This window comes from Neopsephotus bourkii, unplaced genomic scaffold (assembly GCF_033783945.1).
Source record: "Neopsephotus bourkii isolate Nb327-2 ecotype Australia unplaced genomic scaffold, CSIRO-AGI_Nbou_v1 NB_1707, whole genome shotgun sequence".
Lineage (NCBI taxonomy): Eukaryota > Metazoa > Chordata > Aves > Psittaciformes > Psittacidae > Neopsephotus > Neopsephotus bourkii.
The window spans coordinates 4,363,792-4,378,674 of NW_026902181.1; the positions used below are offsets into that span (position 1 = coordinate 4,363,792).

Below are 14,883 nucleotides of genomic sequence, written 5' to 3' on the forward strand. Positions count from 1 at the left end.
ACTGCCCACAGAGTAGGTGGGATGCTGTTGTCAACCCAGCACTCACACACCAGCTTTGCTCTTCTTTTGCCATCCCATTTACTGCCTGTGGCCAATGCACAGATATCCAAGCATCCCCAAACACTCAGGGCTCCAGATTTAAATCACAGATTCTTAATTCTGGAAACTAGCCTCAACACTTAAATATGGGTATTTCCCTGTACCTCTAATTCCTAAATGCTTTTAAAAATCTGCCCTCGCTATTGTAGGCAATTACTTACACGGCTCAAAATCTTAAAGTGGCCAGGAGTTTATTAAAAATATGGTTAAACACATGTAAGCAAATACTGTTAATGGAACATTAAGGTTGAAGTATATAGCTTCCTAAGATAAAATAGCATGCCAATCTACGTCTCTGATGTACTAAGATCCAGTTGTATCTTCCATGTTTGCTTTAATATCAGATAGCTTGTCGTATAACACTGCATGCATTTCATTAACTCCAGAGTGAGGGAATCACACAAAAAAGAGAAGTGTCACACTGACTAATGGGTTTGCAGGCAGAGTCAACTATGAGAAGTTCTCACCTTGTCAGTGTGGATACCATATTGAAACTATTTTTCTGACAAAGACAGAAAGAGAAAACTCCCTGTTCTGCCCAGGGAAGAAGATTCAAGTGGGGCTTTTTGTTTTATTTAAATTTGTATTTCAATTCACTTCAGGGCCTGCCTCTCCAGTTACAGTCTTTCTGTCCCTGCACATCTTCCAGATTCACTGCGTATTTGGAATTCCAGTCTCGTTCAAAAAGATGTTTTAATTGTTCCTGGATAGGCAGTTGCCTTCTCTGCAGGTTGGTTGAATTCTGTTTGATAATTAGTCCCACTCCAGCAGTGTTAATGAAGTAATCTTCTGACCAATTCGAAGTCCCTATGCAAGAAAAAGTATCTAATTAGAAAACATTAATTTCCCAGTGTTCTGTTTCATCCCCATTCTTGTTAAGTCCACATTTGCCTGGCTTTGCTGATTTGCTGTACAACTGCAAATCTCATTAGGACCAATGGAGCAGCAGAAATGAGGTCACCTCCTTCTTATTCCAGACCTCAGGTTTTGAAAAGTGAATACTAACTGCAACCCTGAAGCTTCATAACCTTCTGATTCCTTACAGCCTGTGACAGAGATGCACAAACCTAATTATTACCAATATGCAAATAGAGTGCTACACTGAGGTATTAAAAGAGGTAAAAGTCAGCGTTTGATATGGGTTTCTGTGTTTAAAGAAAAAAAATCCTTAATGGACTCAATTATCTTGTTAAACAAGAGAAGAAACTGGACCCTTGATCAATAAAACCTTGAGAGCTGCTCTGAGCTCAGCATGCAATGCCAGCTTTTAAACCAGGCAAAGTTGGGAATCCAGCAGCAGCCATTGTCTAGGGCTCTCTCCAAAGCTACCATAATTCAGTAAATCAAATATTGTGTAAAAAAATGCACATTTTATCACTTAGCACTTTTCCTGGTATGTGCCTTAGCTAGAAAAATCGACGTCAATTCCGGAAGGTGCTTAGCCATGAAAACAAATTATCTGCATACCTGTCTTCAAAAGACAATTCAGTAAGAAACAAATTCTATTAAAGGCAATTGGAACTGCAAGTGCTCAGCCTGTTGGAAGATTAGGCTATTTGCTGGTTTGCCTTGCTGGTAGAATGAGCTGACTGAAATGACAGAGCCCTTTCAACATTGCCTTTCTTGAGGGATCCTAATAAGAGAGTAAAAAATAAACATAATTCTGACTTTCAGGAATTGAGCAGCAATTGACATTCTGTTTTCTCATTTCCTTTCCTAGAGTTCTGTTCAACAAACATGTGCATGGAATTAATTCCTCCCAGCAATTTAGTTTTATTAAAGCACGATGTTATATACTAGAGCATCAGCTATCACTGAATCACTACGAGCACGCAGTCTGTGAAATTCCTACTGTGCTTGTCACAAACTGTGAACTCAGACTTGTCATGCTCTGTTCTTAACAGTTCACAGTCATATGAAATAATCTCTTACTGAATCTGACCTACATTATTGTCTCCCTTTCACATCTCTACTTCTTTACCCAGGGTAGACTGATTTACATGGCAAAATGGGGGCTTTTTTGATATTGCAGCCCATCTTATCTCAGCCTCAACCCTATAGTTCTAAATATAGTGTGTTTGGAATAATGGAATACCTACCAATATAGGCTACTTTATCAGTGACCATATATTTGTTGTGATTCACTCTCCCATGAGGAATATTTGTGTGATTCATAACTGGAACAATGAAGAGTTTCTGGACAGAAAGAAATTTAAAATACAAATAGAAATACCATAGTGAGGAACAGACTGCATGATTGGACGATGCAGATTTTCTATATTTACAAAGACTAGAATAGTACAGAAAGAACAGAATAGTCCACCCACTGTTATTAAATGTACCATAAAAGAGATTTTACTCTTATCCAAGAGAACTAACAAATAGTATTTCCACTATACATGAAATTGGATAAGCAATTGAGATCAGATAAGGATAATGTTTGCTTCACAATGTTCCATTAGTGGCACAGCTATTATCATTACAGGGCAGACAATTAAATGCAGTTTTAAGCAGCTGTTTAATAGGTCTGCATTTACCACTGATTGCTGCTCTTATTTTGTGCTAGAATGGGCTGATCACAGATACAAGAGGTACTGCAGGCAGCAAAAATGCCAAACTTTTTGTGCTAACTCTTATCAGACTCTACTTTTTTTTGTCTTGTTTGTTTGCTTGTTTTTTCCTTTTGGTAAAAAGCATTCCACCTTAGTTCTGTGACTCCACTCTGTCATGGTAACTGCATCGTGTCAGGAGCTTCCATACCACCTCCCTCCACTTGATGCACTCCAGACTAGTGCCTATGGCCTGTGTGTAATACTTAGTGTTCACAAACAGGTCCATTTGTCTAGGCAGTCAGCAGAGATCTCAGTTGTAAGAAACTGACAGTAACTAGACCCATTTAAGATGCTTAATACAGGAAAAGGTCTATGAAAAGAGCACTAGGTTGTCATATAAACTGCCACTGTCATGGTGCTCAGCAAAAGCTACTGACTGGGTAATCAGAGAATGGTTTGGGTTTGAAGGGACCTTAAAGATCATCCAGTTCCAACCTTCCTGTCATGGGCAGGGAAACCTTCCAGTAGGCCAGGCTGCTCAAAGCCCTGTCCAACCTGGCCTTGAACACATCCAGGGATGGGGCAGCCACAACTTCTCTGGGCAGCCTGTGCAAGTGCCTCACCACTCTCCTAGTAAAGAAATTCTTCCTAATATCTAATCTGGATCTATCCTCTTTCAGCTTAAAGCCGTTAGCCCTTGTCACAAGTGCTGCAGTTAGGCACATCCCTTGATATCACTAGTAGTTTGCAATAGCTTCTTCAAGATTATCCATTGGGCCTTATTTTCTCAAGGACCTGAAACAGTCACTGCGATCCCATCGTGGCTTCTCTAAGGGGAAATGCTGCCTGACCAATTTGGTGGCCTTCTACAGTGGGGCTACAGAACTGATGGACAGCGGTAGAGCAGTTGATGTCATCTACCTGGATTTGTGCAAAGTGTTCGACACTGTCCCACACGACATCCTTGTCTCTAAATTGGAGAGACATCAATTTGATGAATGGACCACTCGGCAGATAAAGAACTGGCTGGATGGCCACACACAAAGAGTTGTGGTCAATGGCTCAATGTCCGTCTGGAGACCTGTAATGAGTGGTGTCCCTTAGGGATTGGTGTTGGAACCGGTCTTGTTCAACATCGTCGTCGCTGACATGGACAGTGGGATTGAGTGCGCCCTCAGCAAGTTTGCCGATGACACCAAGCTGTGTGGTTCGGTTGATACGCTGGAGGGAAGGAATGCCATCCAGAGGGACCTTGACAATCTTGTGAGGTGGGCTGATGCCATCCTCATGAAGTTTAACTATGCCAAGTGCAAGGTCCTACACCTGGGTGGGAGCAATCCCAGACACAGCTACAGATTGGGCAGGAAAGAGATTCAGAACAGCCCTGTGGAGAAGGACTTGGGGGTGCAAGTCAATGAGAAAATGAACATGAGCCGGCAGTGTGCGCTTGCAGCCCAGAAAGCCAACCGTATCTTGGGCTGCATCAAAAGGAGTGTGACCAGCAGGTTGAAGGAGGTTATCCTGCCCCTTTATTCTGCTCTTGTGAGACCTCACTTGGAGTATTGTGTGCAGTTCTGGTGTCCTCAACATAAAAAAGACATGGATCTGTTGGAACACGTCCAGAGGAGGGCCACAAGGATGATCAGGGGACTGGAGCACCTCCCATATGAAGATAGGCTGAGAAAGTTGGGGCTGTTCAGCCTGGAGAAGAGAAGGCTGCGTGGAGACCTCATAGCAGCCTTCCAGTATCTGAAGGGGGCCTATAGGGATGCTGGGGATGGACATTTCATTAGGGACTGTAGTGACAGGACAAGGGGTAACTGGTTAAAACTTAAACAGGGGAAGTTTAGATTGGATATAAAGAAGACAATCTTTACTGTTTGGTTGGTGAGGCACAGGAATGGGTTGCCCAGGGAAGCTGTGAATGCTCCATCCCTGGCAGCTTTCAAGGCCAGGTTGGATGAGGCCTTGGGTGACATGGTTTAGTGTGAGGTGTCCCTGCCCATGGCAGGGGGGGTGGAACTAGATGATCTTAAGGTCCTTTCCAACCCTAACTACTCTATGATTCTATGACAACCTGCTTCTCTAAAACCTAGTACTTGCACACATAACTGGCAGCTTAGACTCAAAAGCCAGTGGAAGGCCTGTATCCTCAAGCTATCTTTCCAAAATCAGGTTTCTTATCGTACCACGCTGACACTGATGTGGGCATGTGGATTGTTGAGAGCACGCAGTGACCTCAAATAGTAGAACATGGCTGGGTCAGAGTGGGTCCAGCAGCTGACCAGAAGCCGAATTTGTACTCTGTGTTCGAAAGCTGCACGTCTCAGAGTGTTGTCAATGGCTGGCCAATATCTAGAGAAAAGTAGGTGGGAAGAAAAAGGGACAGTTTTGAAACAGTTCAGTAGAAACCTGCAAGAATAAACAGAATATGAGTAACATTGTGCCCAGGTGGGATGTTGGGTACCTAGTAAGAGGAGCACTTGTGTCTTCACTGGAGGTAAAGTAAGATTTCTGCCTTCTACCCAGCCAATTCATTTCACAGGGCATTTTGAGACCTCCAGTCTCTGCCAAATTAGGTTGAAAATTATCAAGAAGTTTAAAGCTTAGTAAAGCACATGTACACAGCTACACACACTGCATGGTGCCATCATGTTCATTGCATTAGGAAACTAAAAAGAACAACTCCAATGTAAAGCCATATCATACAGCATGAAGTAAAAAGGACAGCGCAGAGCCCAGAGGAAAGCCTAAGAACCACTTTGTAGAATATGGCCATTTCAGGACTTAGCATGGACACTATCCCTCCTATCCCTCCTTGTCCTCTTTAGTATGCCATGTGCCCTCGAGGTAACGGACACAGCTGTGCTCTCATGGACACAGGGCTCTCCATTTCCATGACACTTGTTTTGATAGTAGCTTAGGGGAAAATTTTTAGCATCCTTGACCCAACTACACAACACTAAGTGCTGTACAATGTACATCCCAAGACTAGTAACTCCAAATGCCTGTATAGGACTTTCATCCTGTAGTTCCTAACAAGAGCTGCATGGAGGAAAACAAGCATTTTCAGTATAGATTGGAGGACCGATACAGAGAGGTCCAGCATTCGCTCACAGTCCCATGGGCAATGATTAATTAGTTTGCCTAACTTATTCTTTGGGCCTTATGTACAAAGCCCTGAATTCTCTAATTTTCCATTGCACATTGTCCTATCACAATCAGCAGATTAGCCGTGTGCTTTCAGGGTCAGGTTGTCTTGCAGATCCTGAAAAATTCAGAAAAACATATTTAAAAATCCTATTTTTCAACAGTTTCCATTTTTTAAGTATATCAGGCTTGAGCTGATTAACAGGCATTAAGATACCAGCTTTGTTCCTTCTGCCTCAGCTGCTGGAGGAACCTAACCTGAACTAATCAGCCTCAATTCATTGCACTACAGCTGATTGCTGTGGAGATAGCCCGAGGCCCCGCACAGCTTTCCCTAGGCCTTTCAAACTTTTTTGCATCCGATCAGACCCTAGATGTCACAAATGGTGGATTAAGGCTTTAGATGAAAATGAGGAGTATTAACACACTCATTCCTAAGGGGAAAGAAAGACTTTCTGTGAACCTATTCTTAGCTAGTAGCAGGAGATGAGAAACACAGATATTCAACTGTACAACACAGAAACTGAAAATCCTCAAAGTTGTTTGATTTATAAAAAGTGTCCTCCAAGCAGAAGCTCCTCTTTGAGATTTCATTTCAAAGACAGTGGAATTATCTGTATCTATCTATTACCCTTCCTGCTAATACATGCCCAGCTGAACAACAGAGTCTTTACACCATCATGCCACAGGACATGATGCATGGTATAATTCTGACTAAACAGAAAGCTAGAGCTCACCCTATTCCTTACAATCCATGTTGTACATAATTATTTTGCCTGAGCTTCTTTCTCAGTCAGATTATTTAAATGACTGGAAAACTCACAAATGTTACAAGCAGATAATACTCAGGACACTTGGTTGCATGTAAATATCTTAATTCAAGCATATCTAAGAGGATTTGGAGTCTTAGTGGTTGCCCCATGACTGACTAACTTTTTGTGTTACTCAGATACGAGCTGACGTAGAGAGTCTGCATAATTCTGCTGTGACCTTAGGCAGTGGTCCACTACACACAACCTGATCACTCCAGATCACCACTACCACCTTCTTTTTGAGAGCAGCTGCTATATGCATGCATGCAGCATGCTTTAGGAACTTGGATGTCCTTAGATGGAACTGTAAAAAAAGGAAAATAAAAGCCCAGAAGCTTCTTTTACAGACTGGTTCAGCCTCCTGGTCAGCAAGGACAGTTAAGAATCACCCTTTTAACTATGGGTCAAGTACATCAAACAGGCAGCAGAACCAGAAGTCAAGAGTCTTCAGAAGTAAAGAACAGAAAGAAAGAAACAGGAGCAGAAGAGGGGAACAAGAATATTTTCCCTGAAAAGCCTGATGTCAGGTATCTTTCTGCTGTTCCCATTCCTCTCTCTATTCACAAAGCTGCTCTGCTATGTTTTGAAGAGAGATGTATCCTGATTGTCCCTAGTCTGTCACTTCACAGTTTTCTTGCTGTGTGAAGAGAATGGGAGGCTGATTTAAAACACTAGTGAAGCACAATGGACAGTACTGGATACCATCCTTCCTATAGCATCAGTATTTGCATAGTCCATGAGGCAGTCAAGAGTGCAGAGCAAAGCCTCAGTTCTCTCCACTCTGAATACTTCTGTTGCAGAAGGAGCAGAATAGCAGAATATAGCAGAATATAGCAGAATAGCAGAATTTTCCTTTAAAAAGGGCAGTCAACTGATTTGCTCAATATACAAATTGTACCTTTCTGGGTGAATGAAACGGCTGGTAGGGAAATATTCCATAACAGAAACATAGACAAATTTCTGTGCCTCACTGATAATACTGGTTATAGCAAAGAGGTCTTTGGTACGACCTTCTGGACAAAATGCTGGAGGGGAAGCCTGAAAAGAAGAAAACACACATGTCAGTGATTTCATCCTTTTTTTTCTGTGAGATTCTGTGAGTCATTTATGTTCAGATCTGTTCAGTTTTCATTACAATAGCACAAAGCACTTAAAGTGGACCACTATCTTTCCTCATGCCTTACATGACCTGATGGGTTAGATACTGATATATTGAGCCCACAGGTGATCAAAGAAGACCTGCACCCCATTCTTGCCATACTACCTGATGGATGAAGCTGGGTCAGCCCTTATTCGCTGAGCAGTTCCAGAGAAACCTGTTGAATTAATTATTATCCAACTGGAACACAAGTAACTGAAGACTGCTGAAGAAAATTTTCTGGCCTATGTTAAAATATAGTTCACACTCTATCCCGATACTTCTAAACATACTTACAGAAAAATAGGCTTTTGTCAAGATTCCATTGAATTCTACTTCCAGAGGCTGATGCATGTTAATGTGGGTAGAATAATTAAGAGGCCAAGGGAATGGGACTGTAGCATTAGGAAGTCCAAGATCCCAGTAAGTACTAAATGTTTTCCAGAGGTCTTTGGCCAAGCAGCTGCAGTTGTATATCACAGCACCAAATTCTTTCACCTACAAAGAGAGCAAGCTACGTCACAGCCCCAGAAAGAGCCACCTCCAAGGGTTTCTTTGCTGTTTCTCCCACTCAATCAGTATTTTACATCATGATGTTCCTCTCTTATGTGCTAGCACATGAATTTTCTCCCAGCTTTTTTGAAGCAGAGCTTACCTGAGATAAAGATCTCCAGTCCATATTTGCACTACCAATGTATATGTGTTTCATGTCTACAATCCAGAATTTACTGTGCAACACTCCTCCTGCCAAACGTCCAAAATCAACCTTCTTTACATGAGCTCCTGAAGAAAAATGGGGAGAGGCAAAAAGAGTTTAGACACAGCTGGAGATGGTAATTTATACTGCTCCCCTGATAGCCAGGACATGTCTGGATGTCTAATACTTGCAGCCACTAATAACTACCAAAATTCACAAGTGCTCATTCCTGGGGATACAGTAACTTGCAAAAATATATAAAATGTGAAATTTCAGAAAAATCCTTAAGGGCATGACAATATACACAAAAATGAATTAGTGAGCCCATAGTGCTTGTCCTGTGAACTCACATAAACACCATGCCAGAATAGGCCCTGGAGACCAGTTTGTCTCAGATGCCCTATTGCAATGCAGAAGTTCTGAGAGCATCACTGAATAATTACCTTTTTCCTCTAAAAGCTCAAGGTCAGTTGAATTAGTTGCCAGAGTTGGAATACTTGCTGCAACATACACAGAGACATCCTCTGCAAGTAGTCTTTCAAACCTCTTCAGAATATCTTCACCCTGCATGGTACATTGCTATTTTTTGTGTTTTGTTATAGAACATTTAGTAAGATACACACAAGTACAGTTTTACTAATGGGTGCTTTGTTTGAAGAATCCTAACACGAGAAAGGTCAGAAATTTCATCTATTTTAGGTTGTCTTCAAGCAGAGAAAAAAGGGAGCAAAGATTCGAATCCAATGTATGAATCAAAGTTTATTTTCTGTTGTTTAATGCTATTAGAGGTAAGGCTTAAAAAAACAACCACAAATATCCCAGACTTCAAAGGTGAATGCCCCAATGAAGATCAGCTGCTGGATGCTGATGCTCAACAGATAACACTGCGTCAGTTCTCCCCAAGGATAAAATAACAGAGCTGCCCTACACTGAGCTGTCCCTTTAGCAGAGACAGGGCTCAGCCTTACATCTGTTACTTTCCCTTCTTTTTCTGTAGAGGAAATGAGTCATCTTACATCACCAGGACCATGCTGGGGGGAAGACAAATCCCAGAGAGCCCATGAGACCAAGGAAGACGTGCCAGGGCAGAGGCAGAGCTGTGGCCTAGAGTAATAAACAGGCCAGTACCTGGTCTGACAGCAAACAGCACAATTCCTGACACATGACTGAACTCCACACCTACCTGAAATAGGGTGGTCTTGTCCCTTCTGCTCTTCAGAATAGGCCCCCAGACCCTGCTCAGGGTTGCCTGGGAGGCTGTCAGCTGCCACAGGCCAGGATAGAGCCAGGGGACACTTAAACACGATGGACAGTAGAGAGGTGAGTCTGTGCCGTAGCCTCTCTCATTTATTTTTGGTGGTGGAGCCAGAGAGGCCCTGCAGGAAACCTGACTGCACAGGGTGCCCAGGAGAAGAATGAATGTCCTGAACAGCTGCCCAATGGCATAGTTCAGGAACATCTGCAAATTGGGTGGATGCAGATTCTGTCTCTGTACATGGGAGAGAAGCAGCCTCTGAAGCAGGTAAAAGTCCAGCAGACTTTGTTTCCTGACCCTTCCAGCTAGCTAGCGGGAATTGGCATGTTCACTTGTGTATACGGATCCTGCAAGCTCTCTGGCCGTGCCAATGGCTGCCCCTACTGCAGGCTGACCCTCTGCAGGGTGAGAGAGTGTGGTTTTGAGGCTGGCCTCTGTCCGGTTGCTCTTAAAACACGGCACAGAAATATTCAGAGAAAACAGAGCCCATACGGAGTCTAACTTGGCTGGAGGAGGAAAGTTGGTGTGTTGCTTTAGACCAGCACGGAAAACCTTTCTGGGTTTGCAGGAAGCATCTGGAAGACAGGCCTCACAGTCAGCCTGCCATCTACCACATGTACATACAACCGTAAATGTGCTTGTCATTGATTTGGTCTTACCTGCTTGGAAGATGAATCATTGACGTTGACATCCTTCCCAGCAAGAGACCAATAGTAAGAAGCCACATAAACTTTTTCCTGGGCTATATCAAGGAGTCTCATCCAGGCTTTGTACAGGGGTTTGGCTGCAGTGCTGTTTATCTCAAAAGCTAAGTCATAAGGCACATTTTCCACCAGCTCAAAGCTGCAATGACAGTTGCATGTTGTGAAGCAAGTGACTGTCACCCAAGCAGGAAACTAAGCAGGAAAGCTCTCAAGCCATACAATTGTCCATTTTGGACATCAACCTCAAATGCAAACAAGCAGAGCTGGACAAATAAGATGGGACTACTCTCTATGCCCAGTCATTACAGCCAAGTGTATATTATACATCATGGTCCCAAATCCAGCACAATGGCTTATTAGTAGCTGTTCTGAGCTCTTTATCTTCTCATCCTAAAGATGAGAAGAAAAGTAAACCCTGGGGCTGGATGTCGCTTTGGTACCCCTTCCCTCTGCCAGGACAAACATCCACTAATCCCTCTGGCCTCTGAAAGTAGGTGAGCTCAGCAGGGGATGCTTTGCCTACTGGTTGCCCTGCTGCCTCCCACCACTGCCACAAAGGGAGGATGTCTGGAGATGGTGGAGACGCAACAGAGGTGTGCTGAACATACAAGCATAGGACCAGTCCTGGAGTACTGATGTTGCCCCTACTGCCCCTCATAACAGTCAACTACTAATGACCCAATGCCTAAACAAACCCTTCACTCTTCCCAAATTAGTGGTACTTTGTCACTTATTATACAATGGGAAGAGAACAAAAGCCATGCTGATACTGTCAGCACTGTAACTATTGTTCCACTGGGTGATTACTTCTCCATGTGCCATCAAGCCTGGGATACCTGCAGGAGTCATTTGATCCATTGGTGTCCTCCTCAGTTACTGTGGCTCCTGGGAGATCTCCATAGAGTTCTTCTTCCTCCTCCATCTCTTTGTAAATGTTGACAAATGCTTTTTCTCTGCTAGGACCAACTTTGCTTTCCACTTTCATGAAGTAAACAGCCAAGACAACAAGACCAAGTATCAAAACTGCCCCTAAGATTTGAAACTAGAATAGAATGCAAATAGGACAAGATTTAAGTGATCACCAAGTCACTGATACACCAGCTAATGGATGACTACCTGTTACAGGTAACTCACAATCTTTGAACAGTAGTTCTGCTTTCAGCTACTGGCAGACAGCACTCTTAGATACACCACTGAAAATGTGGATCACAAGTTACAGAGGGGTTGGTTTATGTGAGGACTGAGATTTTAGTTTTGCTTTAATTTTTCCTGTGCCAACATATCAGAAAACTTGTTTTTTTTTTCTGGAACGTTGTGACTGATTTGACATTTATTGGCTTTATTTTAGCACAAGACAAATGGGTGTTCAACAAAAACTCCACAAAAATCAAAAGAAGGAAATCCATAACACACTGTCCAGAGCCAGGGCTGCAGGATTAGATTCCACATTACTCCCTCTCGGCAAGGTTTGATCATTCTACTGGATAAATCAATGAGGGTTGCTGTCCTCCTCACTTGTTTACAAATAAGATTGAAATCTATATGGATTTCTATAATGAGCAATAAAATCATTCCTCTTAATCTGTTTCATCTTTCCAGAAATGCCAGTGTAATCTCAGTTCTTGTAAGCAAATGTAGTGTTTCCCAATAATTACCGTTTTGACGTCTTTTTGATTGTTCACACTTAATTTCATGTTGGAAGATTCATTAAACATCAGGGATGTTTTTAACACTTTTTTCACAATCTGAAAAACAGAAATGCATGCAAGGGGAAAAATAAAGCCTTATGGCAACATTTGTAAAAAGCCAGTTATGGACTAAAAATGCAGGTTACTGCCATTGCTTTATACAGCACTCCAAGATTTAAGTACGGATCTGTGCAACATCCTCACTGTATTATGGCTCTTGAGTGACATTAACAGATTCCAAAGGGAGAGGGAGAGACAGGTCCCTGTGCTTTTTCCCTGGTGCTGTCTACACACCAAAATCACTTCAGTGATAAATGTGTAAAGAACTGCATCTCTCCCTTTTCAAGTTATCTTTCAACACCCACTTTCGTCCTGCTGCAAACTAAAATATTTGCCAACAAGCAATGATTAAGTGCAGGAACTGTGAGTGGTAGCATGCAATATCAATGTCATCCTGTGTGTGACTCCATTAGGCTCCTGCTCTCTTCCTATGCCTGTGAGTTATCTGCAATGCCAGTGCCACATCCAGAAGGGACTTTGTTAAGGCGATGGGGACCAGCCCAAAACAGAAATTCCTCTTCACCCCTGTTGCAATCGTGACCCTAGAATATAAGTTAATTTCTTTTCTTTCTCAGGCAATGTTGCTCCAATTTTGTGTTATCACCAGCAGAGGTAACCCCAAAACAAAGTACCAAAATACGGCAAAAGTCAAAGCAGTTACTAGGCAAGGGGTAGGTGGCCACTTGCCTACTTTGCCTTCTCAAAAGGTCAAGCCAAGAACTTCACACATGCCCAATAGATCATGAATTATCCCTGCATCAGCAGTGCTGAATTTACCGCATAGGAGTCAGCTGTCAGAAACATAGGCTCATAGAAAGGTTAGGGTTGGAAAGAACCTTAAGATCATCTAGTTCCAACCGCCCTGTCATGGGCAGGGACACCTTCCACTAGACCTGAACATTTTTCATGCTTAGAAGCAAGAAGCACATCCTGGGATATGGTAGATTTCAAAAAGTGCTAGCAGATGATATCACCGTCTGCACAGTCCCAATCCACCACTTCCTATCCCTGAGCCACTGGCCATTTGTAGCCAGGAAGGTAAACATGCTGTTACAGTATCAGATATGCAGTTGCTCTGTGGCAACAGAGCATATGTGGTGGGTGGCCACACTCAAACAAGTTTTAGGTAGGAAGGATCCTGCCAGGCTTGTCCCATCCGTCTTGCCCTATGTGCTCAGCTATTGTCACCTGAATTGGATGGGCTCATGGCGTCTGCCTTCCCAGATGCATAAGGCAGTATGGCCACGCATGCCCATGGTGCATCCAGCTCCTGCCTACTCCACCTTTCTGTACAGATGCTGTGACCACATGGAACAAGCAGGAGTCGGACACTGCAGTGACATAGCCCCAAAGGCTTCTTATGGGACCTAACTCACAAGAATTAGTATGATTGAACCGAAGAGGTGGAAAATGTCTTGGAAACAATGACTTGGGGAACACAGAGAGGGATTTGAAAAGAGAGCACCCAAGGTAAAAGAACAGGCAAGGGAGAATAAGAAAGTTAAGAGGAAATAGGAGAGGAAAAAGCAAAGGTAGGAACAATCAAGCATGCTAGAGCTACAGAGATGAAAGCTAAGTTTCTGTTCCAGAGCCTGCTTGTTGTTATTAGTTGTAATCACCACAGTGGTACCTTCTTTCTAAGGCAGTTTTACTCACACTTTTCACTAGCACTTCTTTTGCTGCCTCCAAATTCAGATGGAAGCTTTTACACTAGAAATAGTTATAAACGCTGGCAGTGAAATACCTACCCTCTCAGCCCTGGAGGAACTGAGCTGCTGCCAGCAGTGACAGACAGTGGGCCACTCCCTGGTGCATATCAGGTTTCCATGGCCCTGAAGTCCCAGCTCGTGTTTTAAGCACAGCACAAAGATGCAGCGTCTTACCCCCAGGAGCTTACAGCCCAAGCAGAGAGGGGGAATATAGTACACAGCAAGCAGAGAGGGGGAATATAGTACACAGCAAGCAGAGAGGGGGAATATAACACACAGCAAGCAGAGAAAGCTGTGTGACAGCAGCACGGATCATTCCCCCATCTTGAGAGGAAGTGGTCAAATACCAACCCAGAAAATGTAGTGGGAAGAAAAGGAAGAAAGAGCAAGAGAGAAGATGCTGAGGAGATTGTAGGAAACTGAAGCAAAGGGATTTTAAAGGAGGAAGAGAAAGGCAGCTGAAAACCAGCAGCAGCAGCCCTTCAGCCTTGGCCAGGAGCACCCAGTGAGGATGCAGGTCACACTGCACAGCTCACAGCTTTGGCAGCAGCTGTCCCCACCAGTTCTCATCAAAGAATCAGAACCGGAGAGGTGTCACCTTGTCCCTCTGGCCCCCAAAGCTAAAGTGCTCCCCACAGTACAATGAAGTGACCCAAACAGGATCTTGGTAAGGAACTGCAGCTGCAAGGGCATTTACAGCCATTTGATGGCTTTAGAAGGAAGGAGCTTCTGAGAAACAAATTGTTTCAGTTCTCTTTTCCAGCAACAGTTACAAAATGGCTTCGAAAAGCAGCAGTTCTCATAAAAATATGAAAGTGAACAGATCTCGTATGTGCCACAATCATAAAATCATGTACCATTTGGGTCAAAGTGCTTCTTGGTGTCTTTGACTGATAATGGGTTAGATTCCCAGCTCCCTTACAGAAGTCATGAGAACTGCACTAAAATATGAAGTTTAACTTTCAAGAAAGAAAACAGCACAGACTCAGCCAGAATGCTTAAGAATAATATTGTAGCTG

The 14,883-nt window shown here is 43.2% G+C and overlaps 1 protein-coding gene and 1 long non-coding RNA gene across 3 annotated transcripts in view; both read right to left on the reverse strand.

The window, feature by feature from the left end:
- Window positions 1-273: 273 nt before the first annotated feature.
- Window positions 274-14,883, reverse strand: part of PLD4 (phospholipase D family member 4) — a 116,622-nt gene continuing 102,012 nt past the window's right edge. For both annotated transcript variants that reach the window (XM_061376489.1, XM_061376488.1), the window contains exons 2-11: window positions 12,063-12,152; window positions 11,244-11,449; window positions 10,363-10,546; window positions 8,892-9,012; window positions 8,407-8,534; window positions 8,049-8,249; window positions 7,512-7,651; window positions 4,841-5,006; window positions 2,199-2,295; window positions 274-906 (exon numbers count right to left, since the gene is read on the reverse strand). In XM_061376489.1, coding sequence (XP_061232473.1) covers window positions 698-906; window positions 2,199-2,295; window positions 4,841-5,006; window positions 7,512-7,651; window positions 8,049-8,249; window positions 8,407-8,534; window positions 8,892-9,012; window positions 10,363-10,546; window positions 11,244-11,449; window positions 12,063-12,152 — 1,542 coding nt within the window. In that variant the 3' untranslated portion in view covers window positions 274-697. The remainder of the gene's footprint in view (window positions 907-2,198; window positions 2,296-4,840; window positions 5,007-7,511; window positions 7,652-8,048; window positions 8,250-8,406; window positions 8,535-8,891; window positions 9,013-10,362; window positions 10,547-11,243; window positions 11,450-12,062; window positions 12,153-14,883) is intronic.
- Window positions 2,429-4,838, reverse strand: LOC133224718 (uncharacterized). Its single transcript, XR_009728939.1, has 2 exons — window positions 4,729-4,838; window positions 2,429-3,475 (listed from the first exon to the last, which is right to left on the reverse strand). It is a non-coding gene; the product is annotated as an uncharacterized LOC133224718 (long non-coding RNA).